The sequence below is a fragment of the Pinus tabuliformis genome, chromosome 6 (assembly GCF_031772625.1).
Source record: "Pinus tabuliformis cultivar Carrire ecotype Pingquan chromosome 6, CPIR1, whole genome shotgun sequence".
Classification (NCBI taxonomy): domain Eukaryota; kingdom Viridiplantae; phylum Streptophyta; class Pinopsida; order Pinales; family Pinaceae; genus Pinus; species Pinus tabuliformis.
Window position 1 is genome coordinate 893587476 of NC_142292.1, and position 25469 is coordinate 893612944.

The window sequence follows — 25469 nt, forward strand, 5'->3', positions numbered from 1 at the left end:
GTGCCTTAATTGTTTTGCGGTTCTCCCCGGTTTTCCTGTTCAGGTTTCTCTTGGCTTTGAGTGAATGGTTTGGTTCGGCTTGCGGTGCTGACTGTTGAACTCTCACAGAACGGGTACGGCTTCTTGTAAGTTTTGTATACTTAGCTAAGTTTAATAGAAAGTCCTACTCTTACTTAATCAAAAAAGAAAATCTAAAATGTTATTACAAACCTAAAATGTGCTAATATTTTATAGTTATAAACCTAAAATGTTGTAAAATCTCCCGTTGTTGTAACTAATTTCAAATATTAATTAATGGTTTCATGTCAGTTTCATTTTTCCCTTACCATCTTTTGAATCTCACAACTCATACATTACAAAGCAATAGCTAACTAAACCTTAAATCTCACAATTCAAACCTAACACACCAATAGCCAACTAAACTGCCACTGGATAAAACATGATGCAGATAAACATAGCATTTGATAATATGATTGTGCTAATTATCCACCACATTTACGTTCCAACGAAATACATTCACGTTTCAAATTACTGCCAAGATTTTCGTTACAGCAAAGTTGCTGTATTTTGTTTGGTAAAAGCATCGACAGTGGCACCGTACTATTACAAAGGTCAGACAGCTCTCCAATCGATTACTGGTTCCCTTGGTTATTCTCATTCCCTCGGTTTCCAGCTACCTGATGCCAATCTTTCATAGTCATGAGGCGGACGCTGTTTTCAAATCACATGAATGCTCATGATTGCTTTTTTTTTTTTTTCACATATATACCCTTCTTGTTATTCACACTAATCAGGAAAACTCAATATATATCCCAGGTCAATAAGTATTATAAAAGTCCATAAGTCAAATGAAAGACTGGAGAATGTAAAAAAAATCTGAGAATGTATTTTTTTGTAATACGAAAATAAAGTGTTTTTAAAAAAAGTATCCCTCTTTATTAGGACGACAACCCACCACACCATTAGACTTCTAGAAAGAAAACCACCACACCAGCCGTTGCACCATGATTGCCTACTTAAATAATTAACTGCAACAGCTCTCACTTCGGGTGCCATTGCTATTTACACACCATGCTCTTAGGCTGCCATCGAGACTCCCGCTGTACAATACAAACATTTTAGAACCACAATTACGCCCTTCTTTATCGCTATAACCATCATCTACACTTGCAGCACAACTGTTACTGTCTTGATATGAACCTAATGACGAAGAAGAAGAGGAATTTGTTGACAGCTGGGAGGAAGAATAGATCGGCCATGGAGGAGCAGCAACTGCCATGCATTTAACGGAGTTGCTGTGGCCTTCCAATATGGTCAAGCATGTGTGATGAATTTGGTTTCCTGATACTAACTCCCTCTTCCAGATCCTAATAGTTTTGTCTGCAGGTCCACTGCATAGCAACCCCCCAACGCTTGTCAAACACAAAACTGAACGTTTATGACTCTTTAGGGTTCCTCTGAAAGATATAATCTCAAGAGACTTCTCATCTGAAGTCCAGAAGTGGATCTCAGAGGCTGATGTCCCGGAGTATAAAACTAGTTCATTTGAGCTTACCGTAATATCATTGACCGGGGACGCGGGAATATCCTTGCCTTGTTTGAGCTGTATGACCAGTCTATGGTGGCATCGGTGTCTTCCCTTTACTGCCTCTCGCTTCCATCCTTTTACTGTAAAACGCATCCCATGCCCGCCAACCACAATGGCGTTCACTGCATCGTTATGGACATTGTTTGATTCCACGCACACGAAATCTCTTAATCTCCAAACCTTCAGGGTTTTATCCCACAAACCTGAGTAAAGAAGGTCATCGTCAAACCCTACGGCCATGCAGGTTATTGCATCGAAATGTTTAAACCATGGGCTTTTGTGATGTCTTCCAATTTCCACATAATTGTCTGATCGGAAATGATTCTTGAGATGGTCTCTCCTGGTTGGTACTGCGGTCGATAGTTTCAGAGACATAGGACGCATTGTCAGACGATTCCATGCTCGGATCTTCTTATTCCAATGCGCGCTGTACACTTTCTGTTCCTGCTACCACAAAAGACTTTACTGGTTCATTTTCGCAACAGACTGTTTTCAGGTGAACCACGTCGCAGCTCTCCATATTCAGGATATGTATTTTGTCTTTCACTGTACCAGCATACACGATGTTCCCGCCGAAGGTTGCTACAGATATTATGGGGTCGGTACATGGGGGTAGCCTCGTCATGAATTGGGACAAATAATTACTGAGACAAGGCCTTTTTGCTTCGGCGGATGAATCAGAAAGTAAAGAACGTGATGAAACATAATTTACTGATTTGCAGCTAAACTGGCATTCAGTTGGATTCATAAGTGAGCAAATTCGATCCAAACTTTGGGTCACTGAACTTGAGCAAACGAGGACGGTGAATAGAAATATTTTTTCAAGGAGAAAAATCAATTGAACAATCGAACAATGACAGAACCCAAAGGAAATAATTCTTTTTTTTGAGTCATTTTTTTTTCGGTTTGCCACTCTCACATTAGAAGCATATTCAATACGCCATAAGTCAAATATAGATTCCATCTCAAAACCTGTTTCCAAGTAAGCCTCGATTTTCTCAGTGCTGAATCAATCACAGAAGAAGGCTATATATGTTTGAACATTTAGAATTATATTGTGATATCGCAATTTCACGGAAATCCTTATAGTGATGATGATGTATATTCAGATTCCGTGACAGTATTACTATAAAGCTAATTCCTTTTCATAAACGAACGGGACATCATCCATCTGCACCTTCGATCACATCTGTTTTGGGCTCCATTTGGAATGTGCACAATTTTATATACCTTCATGTTGAGAGACCACTAGGCTGCGTCCGCAACCGTTTTTTCATGACGAAGACTATCCGATTATGTAAGTCGTCATCGTATTTATTTAATAATATTTTTAATCACCATCGTCATAATATTAATATTCTAATTATCTCTTCAAACTTACTAATCATAAAAACACAGATATTATCTATAGCCCGGTTTGACAAAGTCTTCCTTTTAGAACTTTAAGATTTATAATAAAAAACACAATGATCTCACTTCAGGCAGGTTCTAGTTCTCAGATTTGATTATCAACGTGTCTACATATGATTTTTGTTGTATTATCAAATATCATTTATTAGTAATTCGAATCCATACCATCATAATATAATTATTTTAAACATCGCCTTAAACTTATTAATAAAAAAATGATGTTAGATACGATCCTTGCTTGATCGTGACTCCCATGTGATGATGTGAGGCTTAGTCTTATAATAAAAGACACAACGGTCTCACTTCGTGTAGCTTAAATATTCATTTCTCACTAGCAACGTGCCTCCTGTGTGAGGTTTAGTCTTATAATAAAAGACCCAATGGTCTCACTTCGTGTAGCTTAAATAATCATTTCTCACTAGCAACGTGGCTACATATCATTTTGCTCCCATATCGTTAACAATGCATTATTCATTAATAATTCAAGTGCATGTTATAGGTTAAGCGAATGTCATAACATGTTTCTCGTGATAGGTACACATATTGGCCTTTGATTTGCAGCTGATTGTCATAACTGGTTTTTGACACTTCAATTTAAAAAACCATGGACAAAATCATGAATCTTAACCTTGGGGTAGATAAATATAGTAATTTTATTTTATTAATTAGATTTATTGTTTAAAAAATATTAGAATATATACTTATCACATATATAAAAGTTAATTCACAATTTTATATAAAATACAAGATAATTTTTTGAACAAACGGATAAACTCTAACCTGGTCTTGATTGCAAAAAAAATTAATATTTAATCTTAAAATATTAAATTATAAATTTGATATATCAAATGTCATTATTAAAATAATAATTGTTTCATAATATCAAAATAATAATTGTATAATAATGGTATTGATAAGTGCTTTACAATAAAATAGAGGACATGTTGTAGTATATCTTTAAATGAGTGTAAATATCTAAATATTTGATCAATGTGGAGAAAATATTATAGTAATTGTAAATTAGTGTAGACATCTAAATATTGACTTAAAATAGGAGAGATGTTATAGTGTCTATAAAAGAAAGCATTAAATTAAAAAATAATAATACCAATGCATAATGCCAACTTAATTTAAAGAAGTAATAAAAAAAAAAAAAAAAGTAAAAATAACAATTTGATTGAATTCAATTTGTTGTATTGTAATTTTGTTTTTATTCACATAATTACAAACAATTTTTCACAAGGAAAAATCATAATAAACATATCATATTAAAATATTTTTAAACAAATGTTGCATAGGAAAAATTACATAAAAATTTATAAGCTACATTGGTTAAATAGTGGTCATATGAAAATAAAATCCTATAGTCTTAATTTGGTAGGAACTAAGAAAATGAGATTTGAAGGAAATAAATGCTAAATTAATAGTGGTCATAGGAATATCAAATCCTATTGTCTTTCTTTGGTAAGAATTAATACATTGAGAGTTGATGTGAATAAATTATATCTCAAGTACAAGAGGTTTGCATAAATTTGGATGGGTAGTAATCATCTACACATTTACAGTTTTACTCCTATATAAGTGCTGAGAATAGCACAAATAAATGTGGGAAGTAACTCCCAGTGAATATATTTATTTACATTTTATTTCTATCAAAGTTTATGCAATGACTTCATTTAATTATGATGGAAAGTTAACTATTTTAAAGCATTTTATTTTTTATAATTTTAATACAAAATTTAAAAAAATATCTATAAAACCCATGTTTCAATTTTGCAACCATATCCATAAATTATAGCATAAAACATTTGATCTATATGACATTATATTGTGCTTTAGTATTCTCTATAATAATTCTAGTATACAAAAAGTTTGCAGCTAGTACTGTTGGTGGATAGTAGGCTTGTTCCGTGTTTGAAAAAAATTATACAAAAAGTTTGCAGCTAGTACTGTTGGTGGATAGTAGGCTTGTTCCAAGTTTGAAAAAAATTAGCTTGTTGCCATTGGAGGAGACCTTTATTGCTCTGTTTTTCATTTTTGTCGCATTCTTCAGGTGCCTTATCTTATTCTCTACCAAAATTATTATATTGCACTACGGTTGATAAATCTGATTTTTCTGCTGATGCAAAAACTCAGAAGCCTTCTAAGAAATCAATTTCTAAATTATTGGGTAATAGCACAGATGCATTGTATGATACAAGAATCATTGCTCAAAAATACGAACCAAATCCAAATTGGACTCTTCATGAAATTCCTGTTGATAAGATCTATGATCTACCTATATTTAAATTCAGAGAAGACAATCTTATTAGATATTGTTCGGTGAATTTCCGTATGGATATAAATGAGAAATTATATCAAGTTCCTTTGCTAAGATCTGAAGATATTGAATGGGGGCTTGAGAGTGGGTATAGATATATCCATTTGGGTTTGATTCAGTTTGGAATAGATCTGTTAGTTAGACCAGGTGGGAGTCTCTTGTTTTGCATGTGTGATAAATTCAAGGTATAATCAATTTTAGGATGCATTGATAAGAGCTTTCCAAATACCTTTAAATAATGGTGTGTATGGTCGTTTGTGGTTCCTAGATATTCAGTCTCATTAAGAGATAGGTATATAAATGATATATTACAAGAATATATACAAATTAGTGGGTATAATATGGACCAAGGAACATAAATTTCCCATTAAATACAACCGTGTGTTATAGGTTTGTTTCTACTACCATGCCTTCTTTAAATCCAAAGCAAAGTTATGTAAGAAAGCACTTAAAGGAGTAGTAGCTGGTAATGTAACACCTATAACTCTTGTATTTTGTGAACGTTCTATATCTGATGATTGGAATGTTGAATATCATCCATTATCAGAAAAATACAGTAATACTTCAATACCTTCTAAATGGGTGGTAGCACAATCAAAGGATGGTCAAGTAATAAAACTGAATAAAAGTTCTTCTATGAATTTTGCTTCAAGCTCCTCACTCTTGTTAAATAATCATATAGATAATCATAAAGTTTCCACTTCTCATAACTATAAACAGACATATGTACAATCCATAACTCCTATAGTTAAATATGAAACGTTTGGTACTCTAGGGGTGGAACATGTAGGCCAGCATATTAATTGCTCAGATTGTCTACATTTAACATCTCCTAGAGATATTAATAAAATGAGATATATTCTTCTTAAAGAGAAGTCAGATGAATCTCTGGATAAACATCTTTTACCTAAAAGAAGATTAGTCCCATGAAACATTGTGCCTAAGTTCAGAGATGGTTCTGTATTTGCAGATATGGATTTTTTGCAATATAGGAAGGAACATGAGCCTCACCTTCAGGAGGTGGTAAGATTACAAAATTAAAACAATTATCAGTTAACATGTGTTACACAAAATCTGGATGATCTTAATCAATAAGTATTAAGATCCCAGTCTCATGTGTTGTACATAAAGTTTGTATTAGTAAAGTAAGAGAAGTACAGGATAAGATAGAACTCATCATGGAGGTACTTACAAACCTAAAAGAAAGCTTGAAAGTAAGAATCAGAAATTCTTGAACCTATAGATATTTCAGAAATAAATGAGCAAGCCTATAGGTTGCAAATAATTAATTCTAGTGAGAAGTTTACAAGCTCTTCACAGATAATGTTTAAAGGTATTTCTTCTACTAATAGATTATCTGCATATGTAAATATAGTTTGCCTTGCAAAAGAAAAGTTTGAAATTGTGATGAAAAAGATATCTCCCATAGAAATGGAAATTAAGGTTGAAAGAGGAGAAGGCTCTAAATGAACCATGACTGAAAGAGAAGACTCATTTTTGAGAGTGCATGGGAGACCTGGTGTAAGGACCTCTGGTTGCGGGTGCGACGGGCGCTGGCGAAGTCATGCAGGAGGGTGCGCGGGCGGGCACACGGGTGAAGGCAAATGACAAAGCGATGAACACACGAGCTGAAATGCGACGAAAGGAGAAGCGACTTGCGACACTTGCAAATAAGCGTGGAACGAAGGGCAGTTTATACCCAATGATGCGTGGGCATTCATGTGGGCTGGCCGACGATACCATGAAGCGTTTGTGGGTGTGCAAGCCACACATTAGGGGGTCGGCTTAACAAGTGACCACCCCTTCACCCATGCGTATATATGGATGGCGCTTGGGATCATTTGGGATCAATTCGAATTCAAACATAGTATCTACGCAAGAGCAACGAGAAGAGTGCGCAGTTTTGGTTAAGGAATGCGCATAGCTCATGCGCATTAGCTTGGAGATTGCGCAGGGTTGTTTCTTGATTGATGGTTGGCAAGGTGTGTCGTATGTTGGGTGATGAACGTGCAGATTTGTGCAGGGCTTGAGGAGGAGTTCTAGGTCTCTCGGGTGAGCACCCTCCTACCGTGCAAGAATGGCACAAGTGTTGTAAAGGCAGTTCTATGTCTCGGTTGTAAATTTGACTAAGTATAGACTTGGAGTTTTGCCAAGTATACTTGATGATTGTATTATTGGAAAACTGATATAATATATTGTCGGGCAGACTCACATTACGGGGAGTTGCCCCTCCCCTTTATACTTGTTGCAATTGTTGATGTTCTTGTTATAATTGCATGATGATAATGAATGAGTATGAGCTTCATTAAGTATAAAGGATAATTGTATGTTTACTTGGTTGCGAAACACAAGCTAAGTAATGTTAATATGAAAGTAGGCGTAGTCCACGAATGTTAGTATTGGTGAAAAGAAAGCGTTCGGTGGTGCCGCACCTTGCTACAAGCAGTTGGAAGACTACCGCAGGTGTAGGGGCGTGACAAGTGGTATCAGAGCAAGGTTTGCTCGTGGAAGGTTGGAAGCTTGTGAACAGGTTCAGGTGTTGAAGCATTGAAGCCGGTATACACTTGACAGGTGAGAACAAGACTTCGGTTTGAAGCCAGTGAGCAGGGTTGCTCGTGACAATGAAAAGGGTGCTTGCAGGTGAAGGAAACCGTTTCACACAAGTGGAACAAGGGTTGGTTCAGGTTGCAGGTGACTTGGTGAACATGGAGAAGGCTGAAAAGGCAGTAATGGTAGATGGACCTACGGAAGGTGAATCTAGCCATAGTGCGGTTGAAGCTCTCCGGTACGAAGTGTTGGAACATATGAGTCGATGGAGTTCTAACTGGGTTGTGATGAAAGCTGAGAACATGAAGATTCGGGAGAGCTGTTCGGAACTAAGGAGGGAACTTGAAGAACTCAAGAGCCATTGCAAAAATACGATAGATGTTGAACTCAAGGAACTTGATGAGGAGATCCAATAGAGTGGTCTTGATCTTCAAGAGCTCTTTGATGAAAGAGCCTGGTTGAGGAAGGAAAGTGCCAAGGTGGAAGCCGAAATCAAGCAAGTTGAGGAAGAGATAAAGAAGAAGCTTCTTGGTAAGAAGGTTGTTGTGATTGAGCAGGAAGAGATCGACTACATTGACAGGTTGGGAACTCAATACCGAGAGCATCTAGAGGACATTCGGAAGTTTAGTTCCATGAACTTGGTCAGTGGACACTTGGTTGGTGCACTTGAGCAAGATGCGATGAAGGGAAAGCTTGAAGGAAGTCAGGCCGGACCAGGATCGAGTTGCTTAGAGGAGCCAAGCAAGGAGGTGAAGTACCTTAGAAGGAGAGTCAAGGTGGAGCATGAGCCAATTGACACTTATGAGGCCGAATTCTTGAAGAAGGTTGCTGATGTGAGGCGCAAGATAAAACCAACAAAGGAAGGTGATTCCTTGAAGCTAAGTTTTGTGCAGGTGACCGTGAAGGGCAAGAGATTTGCAACTTTGGTGGATACGGGAGCTACTCATAGCTTCTTAAGCAGGAAAGCAGCAAAGTCTTTTGGGAAGAAAGCAAAGATGGAGAGGGAATGGAGTGCTTTCAAAGCAGTCAACTTTACCATTAGAGTTGTTGATGGGGTGTTGAAGGACACTCAGGTGAAAGTAGGATTGTGGTTTGGAAAGTTGGACTTGAGAGTTGTGGACATGGATGATCATTCTATGGTGTTGGGGCTGGACTTTATGGAGCTTGCACAAGCCATACCAATGGTGGACCGGGACATTCTCTTGATCACAGCTGAAGGGAAGACCATGATGGTACCAATGAATAGAAGAAGTTGCTTGGGGTATAGACCAAGGATGGCTTCTATGACTTTGTATCCCAAAGATCTGAATGTGAAGCATGAGGATGTGGAGCAAAGAGGACTTGGGAGTGTGACTTAAACAACGAAGGAAAGGAAGTTGGTTGACTTCGTTGCAAGAGCTGGAAAAAAGAATAAAGGAAGTGAGAAGACAACCTCACGAACATGGAGACACTTGTTGGGAGCATCTTCTACTGATGATCTTCACGATGGAGCTACAAATGAAGGGAGCCCGAGTGCTACTTCAGAGGCAGTGGTTGATGAGGATTATGGAGGTAGAGATCCTGTCGGGATAGTGGACTTTTGCAGGTATGCCATAGGCATATATGACTTTCAGTTGACAAAGGACAAGCTAGGTGAGCTTGGATGTACATGTGAAGAGATTGAGGCTGTGCATAGATACTTGAGGACACAACACCAATCTGACACATGGGTGGATGAGAGTCAGGGAGGAAACTTCCTGGCCCTCCTTTCTCTATAGATAACCTTGGAGATGGGTTGGTGTAGGGACTTTGCTTGGGAGGGGCTACACCAACTTAACAAGGGGCCTTGAAGGGGGCTTCTTTATGACAGATGCAGACTTGGGTGCAGATGACCAGAGGTTGAGATGGAGTCCACATGGGTTAGACATCATGGGCAGCTAGAGTCATGGACATTAGGTTGGTTATATGGAGCATGTTGCAGATGGGATGGAGTTTCCATGGACCTAAGCATGGGATGATTGATAGATTCTTGATGAGTCCGAGATGTAGCAGAAGTCAGGGAAAGACTTGTGATGGCATAAGGATGTGCATTCTTATCGTTTGGGTGTATGGTTGGACTGATCACCCGACTAGTTCGAGTCATGAGGGGTACCAATGTGCAGAGGTATGTTAGCATGAGGCGAGACGAGTCAACACATGACAAAGATATGTTGGCATTAGTCGAGACATGGTAACACATATGTGTTGGCATCTGACAGGGAGACTACATGGAGGAGGGACACATGATGAGGTCGACACGAGATGTTGCAGTGGAGATTGTGGCAGAGGGGTCGATGATCATGGATCGAGATGATATCTGATGGAGAGCATACCGTTGAGGTGCATACCTTGGTATGGTGAGCTTGGTGGCAGTTGGTCACTAAGTCAAGATATGATGGAGATGAGGCTCTACATATGTTGCAGGGATGTTTGCCTTATGTGGAGAAGTCGACATCATGGATGATGATGATCTTGGTGGATGGCTACCGGGATGGTATGTTGTCGAGGACGACAACGATTTCAAGTGGAGGAGGATGTAAGGACCTCCGGTTGCGGGTGCGATGGGCGCCGGCGAAGTCGTGCACGAGGGCACGCGGGCGGGCGCACGGGCGAAGGCAAACGACAAAGCAACGAACACACGAGCTGAAATGCGACAAAAGGAGAAGTGACTTGCGACACTTGCAAATGAGCGTGGAACGAAGGGCGGTTTATACCCAATGATGCGTGGGCGTTCATGTGGGCTGGCCGACAATACCATGAAGCGTTTGTGGGTGTGCAAGCCACACATTAGGGGGTCGGCTTAACAAGTGACCACCCCTTCACCCATGTGCATATATGGATGGCGCTTGGGATCATTTGGGATCAATTCAAATTCAAACATAGCATCTACGCAAGAGCAACGAGAAGAGTGCGCAGTTTTGGTTAAGGAATGCGCATAGCTCATGCGCATTAGCTTGGAGATTGTGCAGGGTTGTTTCTTGATTGATGGTTGGCAAGGTGTGCCGTATGTTGGGTGATGAACATGCAGATTTGTGCAGGGCTTGAGGAGGAGTTTTAGGTGTCTCGGGTGAGCACCCTCCTACCGTGCAAGAATGGCACAAGTGTTGTAAAGACAGTTCTATGTCTCGATTGTAAATTTGACTAAGTATAGACTTGGAGTTTTGCCAAGTATACTTGATGATTGCATTATTGGAAAACTGATATAATATATTGTCGGGCAAACTCACATTATGGGGAGTTGCCCCTCCCCTTTATACTTGTTGCAATTGTTGATGTTCTTGTTATAATTGCATGATGATAATGAATGAGTATGGGATTCATTAAGTATAAAGGATAATTGTATGTTTACTTGGTTGCGAAACACAAGCTAAGTAATGTTAATATGAAAGTAGGCGTAGTCCTTGAATGTTAGTATTGGTGAAAAGAAAGCGTTCGGTGGTGCCGCACCTTGCTACAAGCGGTTGGAAGACTACTGCAGGTGTAGGGGCGTGACACCTGGTGTCATACTAAATATTTTGAGCCTAAATTTGACTCATCGGATGAAAGACCTGCTTTTAGCAAGTTTCATGCAGAAGATTGCCTAATTACTAATCTAGATTGCAAATCTAAAAGTGAAATATTAGCAGCTGTTGATTTTTGGAATGCATGGTCCTCCACTTAGAAAGTTGTTAATAAAGTCAAATGGTCAGAATTTGCATTAAGAATTACGTGGGGGTTTCAAGGAAACTTGCAAATCTGGTGGACAAGATTAAAGCTAGAAGACAAGGTCAAAATAGCAGAATTGACTAAGGCTGTTCTTCATGAATTTTATGTTGAAGTTAACGTTAATAGAAAAAAATATTTTTATCTTCTTACGAGTAAAAGGCTATGTGATCTAAAATAGTTATAGGAGTTATTTTGTACTATGAAGGATTTAATATATAAGTCTAGTGATACTCAAAATCCAACATACTTATGAAAATATCTATCTGTTATGCATGGTCGTATTGCAGATTTAGTCAAAACAAGGGTTGGTGAAGAACATAATGATATTGGAAGTCTCTCTCCGGCAGGAGTGCATAACCAAATTTTTTATACTTTGCAGTGTGAATGTTTACAGAAAAAGATTCATAAATATGTTAAGAAACATTTAGAGTTTAATCCTCAAATTTGTGATCATTATGCAAAGACATGCCATTTTGGTTGTAGTAATAGGAAGAAAGTCCCCGGGATAAATAACTTTTCTAGTGTTGGCCCTTGGGTGTTCCTGTTCTGATTGTTGAAAGAAAATACATCTAAGAAAGAAAATTTCTCAAAGAAAACCTTCTTTAGGAAATAAAAAGAGACATTTTCAAAGAAGAAAGATAATTATTTCCATAGGATAAGATAAGGGTTCATGTTATATTTGTGGGAAAAAAGGCAATTAGGCAAACAAATGTCCAATTAAGAGAAAAAATAAAATGGAGCATGAATTATTTGATCTCTTTTCAAATTTTTATGATCCTTCAAAGTTGGAGCCTACTAAAAGTCCCAAGCTCACTTCTGAATACTTTTCTGTCACTGGAGAATCCTCCGAAGATGATGAATAAATTGATGCTTTGGCTTATTCTGATAATATATCTGCATCTGATGAGGATGATTTCTTATCTGATGTTAAGATGTTCAATCATGTTCAACCTAATGCTTTGAATGTTCAGATTACAGATCTCCAAACCAGAATAACTCTCTGTACACCTGGTGATTTTGTTGTCCGAAGACATCTTGAACATCAATTAGCGGATCTACAACAGCAATATCAAGTTCTTACGCGACCCAACATGGTGAATTTGGAGTCATATTATCCAACTAATGATATGCCAAGTACAACACAAAATAACTCTAAATTCAGAAGATCTACTATTTGTATGCCTGAGAAAAAATATTTAAAGTATGGACGAGGTGTTCCAAGAAAAAACGAACAGTTATGGACTCATGATGAAAATTTATTATATTTTGAACCAGAGAGAAAACCAGGATAATATAGGTACACGAATTGATATCCTTGAAAAAGAAAAAATTGGTTAAGGAAATTGTAGCAAGCAGTAGAGAAGATCAATATGAAATTACTAAAAAAAAGAGCTGAACTAATGAACTAAAAAAAAAATGATTCCTTTAATGACTTTGCTGATATTTTTGGAGAAAAGAAAGAAGATGAAGATAGGGAAAGGAAGGCATAAGAATATATTCCAGTAGAATCTAATATTAAAGGATTTTAGGACAGAATTGTTATATCAGTTGATATTAAAGTCCTTGGATGTAAAAGGTATACATTGCATGCCCAAATTGATACAGGAGCCATGAATTCTTGTGCTAAGAACAATGCTATTCCTTCTTATTATTGGAAGCCAGCCAATATACAATTTCGATCTGTAAACAAGATATTAATGTCTATTAAGGTTGTCGTCCGAGATTTCCCTATTATTTTAAATGGTCAAGTGACTTCCGTAAATTTGTGTAGCTTTGACACGGGTTCTAGTATTCTTCTTGGCTAGGATTTTGTCAGAAGACATATGCCAATGATTGTCGATAAAGGCGAAATCACTATAAATGTGCAAGGTGTGATGCTCAAGATACCAAGTAAGTCATATTACGCTTCAAGGATAGTAGATTTGCAGCCAGATATTATTGATTCTTTTGTAAAAAGACTTACAAAAATCAACAAGGTAATTAGAAATGTTGAGAATCAGTGGTCAGAGTATCTCAAAGATATAAAAGAAAGAATTGAACGAGATTTTAGTATATACAGCTGAAACTCCTGATGCATTTTGGTCAAGAGAGAAATATTTTGTAGATATTCCATATAAAGAAGGATTTTCAGGTGCCCCTCAAAAAAGCTCAGCCATCCAAATGCTTCCAGCAGAGCGCGAGATTTGCAGAAAATAAATTAGAGAATTATTAGAAAGAAAATTAAATGAGCCGAGTCCTTGGGCTTGCCCTATATTTTATGTTAATACACTTTCAGAATAGAATCGTGGTTTAAGCCGAGTCCTTGGGCTTGCCCTATATTTTATGTTAATACACTTTCAGAATAGAATAGAGGTAAACCAAGGTTGATTATAAATTGGAAGGCATTAAATTCTACTCTGATGCTTTAGAAAACTAAGAATAATAATGTTTTTACAAAGTTTGACCAGAAAAATGGATTTTGAGCAGATTAGAATTGTTCCTAGAGACAGAAATACGACACGATTTGTGGTTCCTCATGGACAATATCAATGGAGAGTAATGTCGTTTGGGTTGAATAATGCTCCATCTGAATCCCAAAAAAGGATGGAAGGCATATTTGGGGATCTCGATTTTATTATTATCTATATTTATGACTTACTAATTTGTTCTTATGATCTGAAGAACTATAAGAAGCATTTAGAAATTGTATATAAAATGATTTATGATCATGAATTAGGTTTGAGCAAATCAAAGATTATTTTTGCTCTTGAAACAATAATTGAATTTATGGGTTTCATACTTCATCAAGGAAGGATTGAATTGTAGGATCATATACTTAAATATTTACAGGTATTTCCAGATGAGATCTATGATAAGGATTAGTTACAGAAATTTCTTGGCAGTTTAAGTTATGTACGCCAATTTTATGAAAATCAGGCCAAGGATGTCAGGCTACTGCAAAAAATATTAAAAGGAAAAGAATGGAATGATTGGACGACTACAACAGTCCAGATAATTAAACAAAAGGTACAAAATCTTCCAGTCTTAGGCTACCTCAAGAAAATTTACCAATTATTCTTGAAATAGATGCATCACATGAGAAGCATACAAACGAAGTTTACTCTTATGCTTCAGGATATTTCTTTGATATTCAGATCAAATTCCCATCATTTCACGAAGAGATTCTAGCAGTAAAAAACAGTATTAAGAAATATAGATTATTTCCTAAACCAGTCGATTTCACAATAAGGACAGATCTTAAACATATGGCTGGTATGCTAAAAAATAGAAGACTTCTAGAACAAGGCAATATCAACATAAAGAGATGGATTTTTTGCTCGATGGGTTTGATTTTGATAATATAAAAAAGGAACTAAAATTATCTGGTAGACCTCCTCACAAGAGAAGGAGTAAGAGAATTCAAGGCCTTTGGCAGTTTACAACGGGTGTTTTTATTCTGCAAATTCTGGCATTCCCGCAAATACCGTGAATACGGAATTTTTGCTTGTTACGGTTTGTAAATATTATTTTGAAGATTTGGAATTTGAAAAATCATCTAATTAAAAAATTTCCAGGGCCATGCTATGAGAAAATAATTTGTTATATAGAAAATAGAGTAGATAGTGCATCTGAACATATTCAATATTTCCTTCAATCCTAGCCTCTATATATCATCAGATATTCTCCAAGGCTACAAACTTTGTATATATGCATTGCTGATCCTTGAATAACCTATGAGGACTTTTCTCATATTTTAATTTTTATCAGGTTCCAAACTCAAGTTAAAATCATCTTTGAATGTGACATAGTATGTAATTCCTATTGGTCTCCATGGTTTAAAATCCTACTGAACAATTGGTCTCCGAAGGAAGAGGATTTTGGCAGGGTTCCTCTTATAGATTTCATTGATTATCCAAGTGAAAAAACCATATCTGCATCAAGTTTTGAAGCATGGTTTTGCTTTCATATTGAACAGGTAGTTGTCCAGGTGTATTTTCATAAATGGGATCCTCTGCATAAACCATGGTACAAACTCAAATCATGGTTCTATGGTTATATCTGTATTCATGATGATGAAGTACCCCAAATTTTTGGATCACCATTCTACCACTGCTTTTATTATCTCCCACCTCATTGTGAACTCCACCGTACTCAGAAGATTCTAAGTCCTGGTGGGCTTGTCTTTAAAGTATTCACTTCGTATCACTGGCAGAAAATAAGTAGTTTGTTATTGGGCATTAAATGAGTGAGACTATATATATATCCATTTTTAGATTTTGACAAGCCAGTTATCCAACCAGCCATAAACATATACAACACCACTCATTTAATACCCAATAACAAACACTTGTATTATTGTAGAAGATTTCAAGTTCAGTGGACCCATCATTCAAACATAGTTACCAAATTTATCCATACCCGCTAAAAAAGTACGTTAATTCGCTGATTCAGTTCGTTGTTGTGATTAATTCAGAAAATTCCAATTCGGTACGATACTATAATTTTGCAAAAGCACCTTCTCTAGTTCTTTGTCTCCAACATTCACTTTTTCGCGGCCCCAACATGAATACGTAATGTGCTTTTTTACCGTTATTTCAATAACATAGAAATTTACTTTTCAATTGTTGAATCGGTAGAAATAGGTCATTGAACTTACTCTTCAATTGTTGAATAGGAATCACCCTAGCAAGATAAGATAAGATAAAATAATTATATTTATGTCCAACTAATGACCATAAAGTAGGTCAAAGGGACTGTTGAGTACAATGATGTCCATAAAATATAAAAGGTAAATTTTTAATTTTCGTTGATGCATTGGAAGAATACAAGTTTGGACCTCCGCAATAGGGAAGTGCAAAACAAGTTTGGAACTAGGCAACCCTGGTGGAAAAATGAAATAATCTAGAGAAAGGCAAAGCTAATGCTAAAATCAATTAGCTTTTATAAATTTTCCTCTTAGAATTAGCAAGTTGGTATTTTTTATTGGAAAATAATAAAAATAAAAGAAAATTTTTATGAAAAAAAATAAAATAATAATAATAGTAATAATAATAATAATAATAAATTAATTTCTATCTTAGCAAATTGGTAATTCTTATTGGGAAAAAAATAAAAAAATAAAAAAACTATAATTTTTATAGAAAAAAAGGGACTAATTTGTATATTAGAAAGTTTTATAAAATGAAAAATTGCAATTAAAAAAAAAAATTAATTCCTATTTTATAAGAAATTCTAAAATAGCAAAATTGATTGCAAATCAATACTTTTATATAAAACATAAAACACAATAACTTCTATTTTAGAAAAAAATTAACTTATACAATTTTTTATATTTTCATTACAATTTTGAATATAAAAATTGTTTATTTAAATTTAAAAAATAAAATAAAATAAAATAAAATTAATATATTTAAATATTTGTAAGATTTATAGTTTCTAAAATTTTACTTATTGAATTTTATAAAGTCATTTCTTTTCCGTATCGTTCCAAATTCAAATCCGAATCCGAATTTGGTTACTATGCATTAAAGTATCAAGTTTGTATGCTCTTGTACTAGATTCTCTTGTGAGTATCCACTTTGTACTGTGATAATCTCATGGATATCTCCTCTCTGTATAAAGTCACAATATCATTGTACAAGAAGTTAAGCTACAATTGTCCGGTGCCAATACACTTTAGACTGACATCTTTAGGTCTAAGACCCTCATCTCCATATGGGTGCATCGTGTTTTGAAAATAGATAGTATCCCGTTATATTTTGAGGTCGATCCTACTCCATGAGTTACTTGTGTAAGTTTAATAATTCATATTTCAGAAGATATAACTAATACATGCCCAAGCCTGCCCTTGATCCCAATTGGAGGATGAGCAAGTACTAGTATTACTACTTCATATTTTAGAAGATATAACTCATACATGCCCAAGCCTGCCCTTGAGCCTAGTTGTAGCATGCACGCCCATGTGATGTAAAGTTGTGATGGCAATGGATGGAACAATGGACACAAACAATCTAGTCGCATGAAGGCGACATGGAAAAACCGAAGTGAGCCAATGTCGAGATGCAATGGGGTGCCTGCCCAGCCTAAAGAAGATAAGTGAAGATGAGAAAGTCGGCTCGGTTGGCTGAACGAGAAGGTAAGATGTCCCGAAAGGTAGTATGGGTCAGCCTGTGAAGGAACGCGGCTGGTCGTGTAAGGAAAGGCACATGTATATTGGCAAATGAAGTCATGGAATGAACCATCCACCAATCGAACAGAAAGTGTAATGCCCTGCGGTCGATGAGCGACCAGGCGCGCGCTCCGCCCGCTCCACAATGCGACTAAGGCATAAAATAGTACTTGGAGCGACCAAGGATGAGGCGCTATGTTTGTTAATATGCACGGGCAGAATGGCGTTCCACGCTTATATGGCGAGTTGGGGAGCTCGTTCATGAAACCGACCGAGGAGCGTAGCAAACGGAGGGCGAGCCGACCATATGATGGTGTTGCATATCGTTTGAGGATGCAGCAGTTGGAGGTTTAAATGAAGTGTCGGCGAGGGCGTGGTGCTACACGACGATAGCATATATATGCGCGGAGGAGTTGGCATTTCAAACCATCGAACTTGGCTCGGTCGAACAACAAGGAAAGGTGCAGAGATAAAGGGTATAGCCGCAGCGTGGCGCAGTTCTAATGCGCCCACACGCCGGGCAGGATACACAAGACTTGCATAGATTTGGAGTTCGTTTGGGGCACGGGTGGAGGATGTGCTAGGGCGCCCACCTGCTGGAGTATTGTATATGAGTTTGGATTGTGTTGGGCGTAGGTTGTGCATGGGCATGCCCTCCCATTCAGCAAAGGAAACTCGTGTTGTGTTAAGTCGTGGTGAGACCACCGTGCACTCTTGCATGGGTGGGCACCCGACTTGGGTATAAACGCCGGTGGAGCCAAGCTCCCGATCATTGTACAAAAACTCTTCATATATAATAAAAGATTGCTTTTACATGTGCTGTCGTTCTTTTGTTGTTCTACATTGCCAATGTTTTAATATTAATTGTTTCCGCACATTAATATGTTATTCATGTTTTATAATGAATGTTAAGGCATAGTTTGTAAAGTAATGTAACAATGGTGAATGTTAATTACTTAGGCGGTGCTGCACCCAGCCAATTTAACGAAAAAAGAATTGGGGGCGTGACAGGTGGTATCAGAGCAAGTTCATAGGTGGTGAAGTCGTTGCTTGATGAACGCAGAGAACATACATGTATGCAGGGAAAAGTTATGGAGAAATCATGGATTAACAGTCTGGGTTTCGTGGACTTGATGGTTCATGGCAAGACCATTCAAGCTCTGGTGGACATGGGGGCCACTCATAACTTCATGATGACACGGTTAGCAAAAGAGGTTGGACTGATGATCTTCCCGTCGATTGCGGAAGTCAAGGCAGTGAACTCTAGAACTAAGGTGGCAGGTTTGGCACACAAAGTGCCTGTGCAGATAAAACACTCGAAGGGTCAGTTGGACTTCACGATGATGGAGATGAATGACTTTGATATGATACTCGGACATGATTTCTTGAAGGGAAACAGGGCTATTGTTGTCCCCTTCTGTGATGAGGTGGTGCTCGTTGGACAGTCACAAACTTGGACTTTGCCCACTCATAGGCAAAGGAGGGAAGTCAAGGTGCAGCATGTTTTGGCACTAAGTTTGAAGAAGGCTATGAAGGAGTCAAATATGGAGACATATGCAGTGATGTTCAACGATGTCGAAGGTGATGGAGTGGGGACGCCTGTTCCAGCCAAGATTTTTGAGGTACTGACCAAATATGTGGATTTGATGCCTGATGAGCTACCAAAGAAGCTTCCACCAAGGTGTGCAGTGGACCATAGCATTGAACTTGAGACAGGAAAGCAACCCCCGGCTAAAGCACCTTATCGATTGTCAGGACCTGAGTTGGAGGAATTGAAACAACAGCCAAAGGAGTTAGCTGATGAAAGTTTCATCAGACCTTCAAGGTCCCCTTATGGAGCTCGGGTATTGTTCCAGCAGAAGAAGGATTTGAATGAGCTATGGATGTGCTGTGATTACCGTGCATTGAACAAGCAGACGGTAAGGAACAGGTATCCTTTGCCATTGGCTGCTGATTGCTTTGACAAGCTTGTGAAAGCCCGAGTGTTTTCCAAGCTGGACTTGAGGCATGGGTATTATCAGGTGCGGATAACTGAAGGAGACGAGAAGAAGACCCTGATAGTAACAAGGTATGGTAGCTTTGAGTTCCTTGTTATGCCATTCGGGTTGTGTAATGCTCCTGCTACGTTTTGCACTTTGATGAATGATTTCCTACGGCCATACTTGGATTCGTTCGTAGTAGTATACTTGGACGATATAGTGGTGTTCAGTGACAACATGGAGGATCACAAGAAGCATTTGGCGATGGTGTTCGAGGCACTAAGGGCAAATCAATTTTTCTTGAAGAAGTCTAAGTGTGTGTTTGCTCAGACCGAGATTCCGTTCCTTGGACATATTGTTGGTCAAGGGTACATACGAATGGAGCCAAGTAGACTGAAGGCAATCAAGGACTGGGTTGAACCAAAGAATGTCCATGAGATGAGGGTGTTTTTGGGCATGACCAACTACCAACAGAAGTTTGTAGAGGGGTACTCCAAGGTAACATCATCACTGACAGACTTATCGAAGAAAGACAAGAGGTGGAGTTGGACGGATAAATGTCAAAAGGCATTTGATGACTTAAAGAAGAGGATGGTTACAACACCGATACTGAATTTGCCTGACTTTGAGAGACCGTTTGAGGTACACACTGATGCTTCGGATTTTGCCATAGGAGGGGTTCTTATGCAGGATGGGCATTTGGTGGCATACGAGAGTCGGAAGTTGCAAGATAGAGAACGGAGGTATCCAGTCCATGAGAAGGAGATGACTGCAATCATTCATTGTCTTCATGTGTGGAGGCATTACCTGATTGGGAAGTCGTTTGTTGTTAAGACTGACAATGTTGCAGCAAGTTATTTTGCATCACAACTGAAGCTTTCTGCGAAGCAAGCTCGTTGGCAGGACTTCTTGGCAGAGTTCGACATGATTATCGAGTATAGACCGGGAAGACACAATGCGGTAGCAAATGCCCTTAGCAGGAAGGGACAACTTGCAGCATTGGAGGGAGAAGACCGGGCAGCTAGGAGTAGGAGTCGAGTTCAAATGTCAGAAGAGATGCAGAATAAGATCAAGGAAAGTGTTGAAACCGATACTTTGGCGCAGAATATAGTGAAGTAGATAAAGGAGGGGAAGACATGAAAGTTCTTTCTACGAGACAGGTTCTTATTCTTTGGAAACTAACTCTATGTTCCAAAGTCATCTGGGCTCAGGAGGCACCTTTTGAAGGAGTGCCACGACTCGCCATGGGCTGGCCACCTAGGGATGCGTCGTTCTTTAGCATTTTTGGAGAGAGGATTCTTTTGGGAGAAGATGCGAGAGGATGTAGAGGAGTATGTACATACATGCATCATTTGTAAGCAGGACAAATCGGATACTCAGAGGCAAGGAGGACTGTTGCAGCCTTTACCGATTCCTGAGAGACCATGGATGAGTGTCTCGATGGACTTCATCACTCAGTTGCCACATGTTTAGGGGTATAATGGGATAATGGTCGTGGTTGATCGTTTTTCCAAGTATGTTGTCTTTGTTCCAACAAAGATACCATGTGGAGCCAAGCAAATTGCGGAGTTGTTCTTTAAGAACATAGTGAAGTATTGGGGGATGCCATTAAGCATTGTGTCGGATAGAGATCCGCGTTTCACAGGCAGATTTTGGACCACATTGTTCAAGTTAGTCGGGACAGAGTTGTTGATGAGTTCGAGTTACCATTCGTAGACAGATGGGCAAACCGAGAGGATCAACACATTGTTGGAGGACTACTTGAGACATTATGTGACGGTTGATCAAAAGAATTGGCCTGAACTCTTGGATATTGCTCAGTTTAGCTACAATATTCAAAAGAGTTCTGTAACGGGGTATAGTCCATTTGAGTTGGTGAATGGGCAGATTTCGGTTGCGCCGCATACCATAGTGACAGGAGGGTTTTTGAGGAGTTCTCATGTGAAGAAGTTCATGAAGGCTTGGGATGAGACCTTGGAGTTGGCACGGTTGCGCTTGCATGAAGCTGCAAAGAGAATGAAGAAATATGTTGATCGAGGAAGACTGGATGTGCACTTCAGTGTGGGAGATATGGTATTTCTCAGGATTACCGGGGAGTAGTTTTAGCCAGCCAAGGGGACTGCGAGAAAACTGACACAGAAGTATGAGGGACCATTCCGAGTGAAGAAGAGAGTGGGGGAAGTTGCTTATGAGCTGGAGCTTCCGCACCATATGCACATGAAGCATCCGGTTTTTCACATGAGTCAGTTGAAGAGATGCAGACTTGATGCTGATCATCCAGAGAGAGCTGAACCGCTGAGAGGACCAGCCAAGATTGTGGACAAGCCAGGATTGGAGTTGGATGAGATTTTGAGCTTCAAAACTACAAAAATTGGTTGCCACATGAAGCGGGAATTTCTTATCAGATGGAAGAATGCACCGGAGGAAGAAAGCTGGGAATTAGAGGACTCACTTTGGAGATGGAAGAAGAAGATTGAGAAGTATGACAGGAAGCTTCTGAGGCAGTCAGGATTGTCAAGGGTGACAATGAGTTCGAGCGGGGGAGGATGTGACACCCTGCGGTCGATGAGCGACCGGGCGCGCGCTCCGCCTGCTCCACAATGTGACTAAGGCATAAAATAGTATGCAGAGCAACCAAGGATGAGGTGCTATGTTAATATGCGCGGGCAGAATGGCGTTCCACGCTTATATGGTTAGTTGGGGAGCTCGTTCATGAAACTGATCGAGGAGCGTAGCAAACGGAGGGCGAGCCGATGATATGATGGAGTTGCATATCGTTTGAGGACGCAGTAATTGGAGGTTTAATTGAAGTGTCGGCCAGGGCATGGTGCTACACGACAATAGCATATATATGCGCGGAGGAGTTGGCATTTCAAACCATCGAACTTGGCTCGGTCGAACAACAAGGAAAGGCACAGAGATAAAAGGTATAGCCGCAGCGTGGCGCAGTTCTAATGCGCCCGCACACCGGGCAGGATACATAAGACTAGCGCAGATTTGGAGTTCGGTTGGGTGCGGGTGGAGGATGTGCTAGGGCGCCCGCCCGCCGGAGTATTGTATATGAGTTTGGATTGTGTTGGGCGTAGGTTGTGCATGGGCACGCCCGCCCATTCGGCAAAGGAAACTCGTGTTGTGTTAAGTCGTGGTGAGACCACCATGCGCTCTTGCACGAGTGGGCGCCCAACTTGGGTATAAACGCCGGTGGAGCCAAGCTCCCGGTCATTGTACAAAAACTCTTCATATATAATAAAAGATTGCTTTTACTTGTGCTGTCGTTCTCTTACCCTTCTACATTGCTGATGTTTTAATATTAATGGTTTCCACACATTAATATGTTATTAATGTTTTATAATGAATGTTAAGGCGTAGTTCGTAAAGTAATGTAACAATGGTGAATGTTAATTACTTAGGCCGTGCCGCACCTGGCCAATTTAACGAAAAAAAAATTGGGGGCGTGACAGAAAGCAAGCAAGAGCGAACCGCAGGTGGAATGAAGAGGATGAGTGAAGATGAGCTTTCCTTGAGAGAGCAAAGTTGGAGAAGTCATGCGAGTTTGCCTAACGTGGTTTTCTTGGGTTGCAAACGAGGGAAAGGACAAAGGGCTGCCTGAGCTTTTGAGCTGCGAATATGAACTATTTAATGTGTTTGGCGTAGCCTGTTGTACTTGAGGAATTATGTTACATTACTAAAAGAAGGGAATTCACTCGTTCCATCTATGTTTATGTCTTACAAATATAAATGTTGCTGGTTTATTTATGCAATGAAGTATCAATGTACTTGTGGTTATTTACGCAATGAATTAGCAATGTACTTGTGCAATGGATGAAAGTTAATTCCGCTGTTAGGTGTACCCTGGAAGAAAGTAGTTGCACGTTGTTTTTTCCATTGTAATGATAGTGTTACATGTCTCACTCAGTCGACCAACTTAGATTATGTCATTGTAATGAACCTTGCTATTGTTACATGTCTCAATGACTCGACCAAATTAGATTTTGTGTACACCAATCCGCGGTGACAATATATATGTTATCAATAATATCTGTATCGTATTAAAAAATTAAATTAAATAAATTGTAAAACATCTAAGTTTTAATAAAATTAAAAATAAAAATATTTTTAGTGAAATTTATATAAATAAAAATAATATTATTAAAAACTTACAAACATAAATTATTTAGTAAAATCATAAAATATCACAAATATAAGCAATGAAATCATATTAAAATTTACCAATAAAAATTATTGGGTAAAATCATAAAATAATTTTAATGATAAAAGTTTATATTTTTATAAATTTTTATATTTATTTTGATTTTTATTTAATTTGGAAAAATATATATTATTATTTCCCAAAGCTTGAAGATATCATTTCAATAAAATATTAATTTTGTTTTGAAATTGTATTTTTTTATATTTGTTTTTATTTTTATTTAATTTAGAAAAAGTATATTATTATTTCTCAAAATTTGTCATTTCAATAAAATGTTAATTGTGTTTTGACATTTATATAAATATAAATAATATTATTAAAAACTATTATAAATTTCTGTTAATACTAAATTTCTAAATACTCGAAAATATTTAAAATGCTTAAAGTGCAAACTTTTTTCATATTTTTTATTTGAAATAATATTTATATTTTGATATATTTAGTCTCTCAATGATTAATATGTCTAAAACTAAAACAAATCTATATTGGTAATACACAACATGTGTATGATAATGGAATTATATCATTTGATATATCTCATTTATCGTTTTCACAGCCAAGTTGTACATAGAACTTATATCATTTGATCAACATGTGTATGATAATGAAATTATATCATATGATATATCTCATTTATCGTTTTTACAACAAGTTGTACATAGAACATTGGGAAAATTTTAACATGCGAAAAAAATGATTTGTGCTGTAAGAATTTTTTTAATGATTTGTGTTGTAAGATTTTTTTTTGAAAATGTTAAAAAATGTAGTGTTTTTCATTTTTTTATCCCTCGTCTCGGTGAATTAACAAGTGGTTAATCTTAATGTTGGATTTAGTTGTATTCTTTGTTGGGGTTATGTTGTCTATTTTGAGATTGGTTAAATAGGATGGCTTCTAGTCTTTGTTGGGGTTATGTTGTCTATTTTGAAATTGATTAAATATGATGGTTTCTTAAGTGATGAATTAAAGCTTTATTTTTAGTATTATGGGAATATTGTATATCATGATGTATATGGAATTAAAAGTAATAGAATTTCAATTTGAATTTTTTTAGTTTTTAGGTTTTATTAAAATTTTAGTTATATGAAATTTTATTAAACTTTTAATTATTTAATAATATTAATAAGTTTATATTTTAAGATTACATTTTATAAATATGGTAAAAAATATAGTAGATAAATTTGATATCATCATTTATTTTAGATTTTATTTAAGTGAAAAGATATAAAGTAACCATAATTTAATTTTTTCAATTTTTAAAATAATTTTTTGATTTCTCATATTTTAGATAATTGTGACAACATTTTCTTATTTATAGTCAATACAAATTTTTACTATACAAATTAAGTTTGCATTTTTCACATATTTGAAAATATGTTTGTGGTGTTTTTTATTAGAAAATTAGAATGATAAAGTATGACAATAATAGGAAATAAAAGAATAATATCACAAAATGTTTTAACTTTATTAATGATAACAATGTTTACTTTCATATTCAAAGGGAGAATAATTGATTGAGTAGACACTCAATTAAAATATACTTCAC

At 37.3% G+C, this 25469-nt stretch overlaps 1 protein-coding gene across 1 annotated transcript; it reads right to left on the reverse strand.

Annotated features, from left to right (window-relative positions):
• Positions 1 to 1024: 1024 nt before the first annotated feature.
• LOC149261793 (protein JINGUBANG-like) lies at positions 1025 to 1972 on the reverse strand. Its single transcript, XM_089371146.1, has one exon. The coding sequence runs from the start codon at positions 1970 to 1972 to the stop codon at positions 1025 to 1027; it is 948 nt and encodes a 315-aa protein (XP_089227272.1).
• Between the last annotated feature and the right edge of the window lie 23497 nt (positions 1973 to 25469).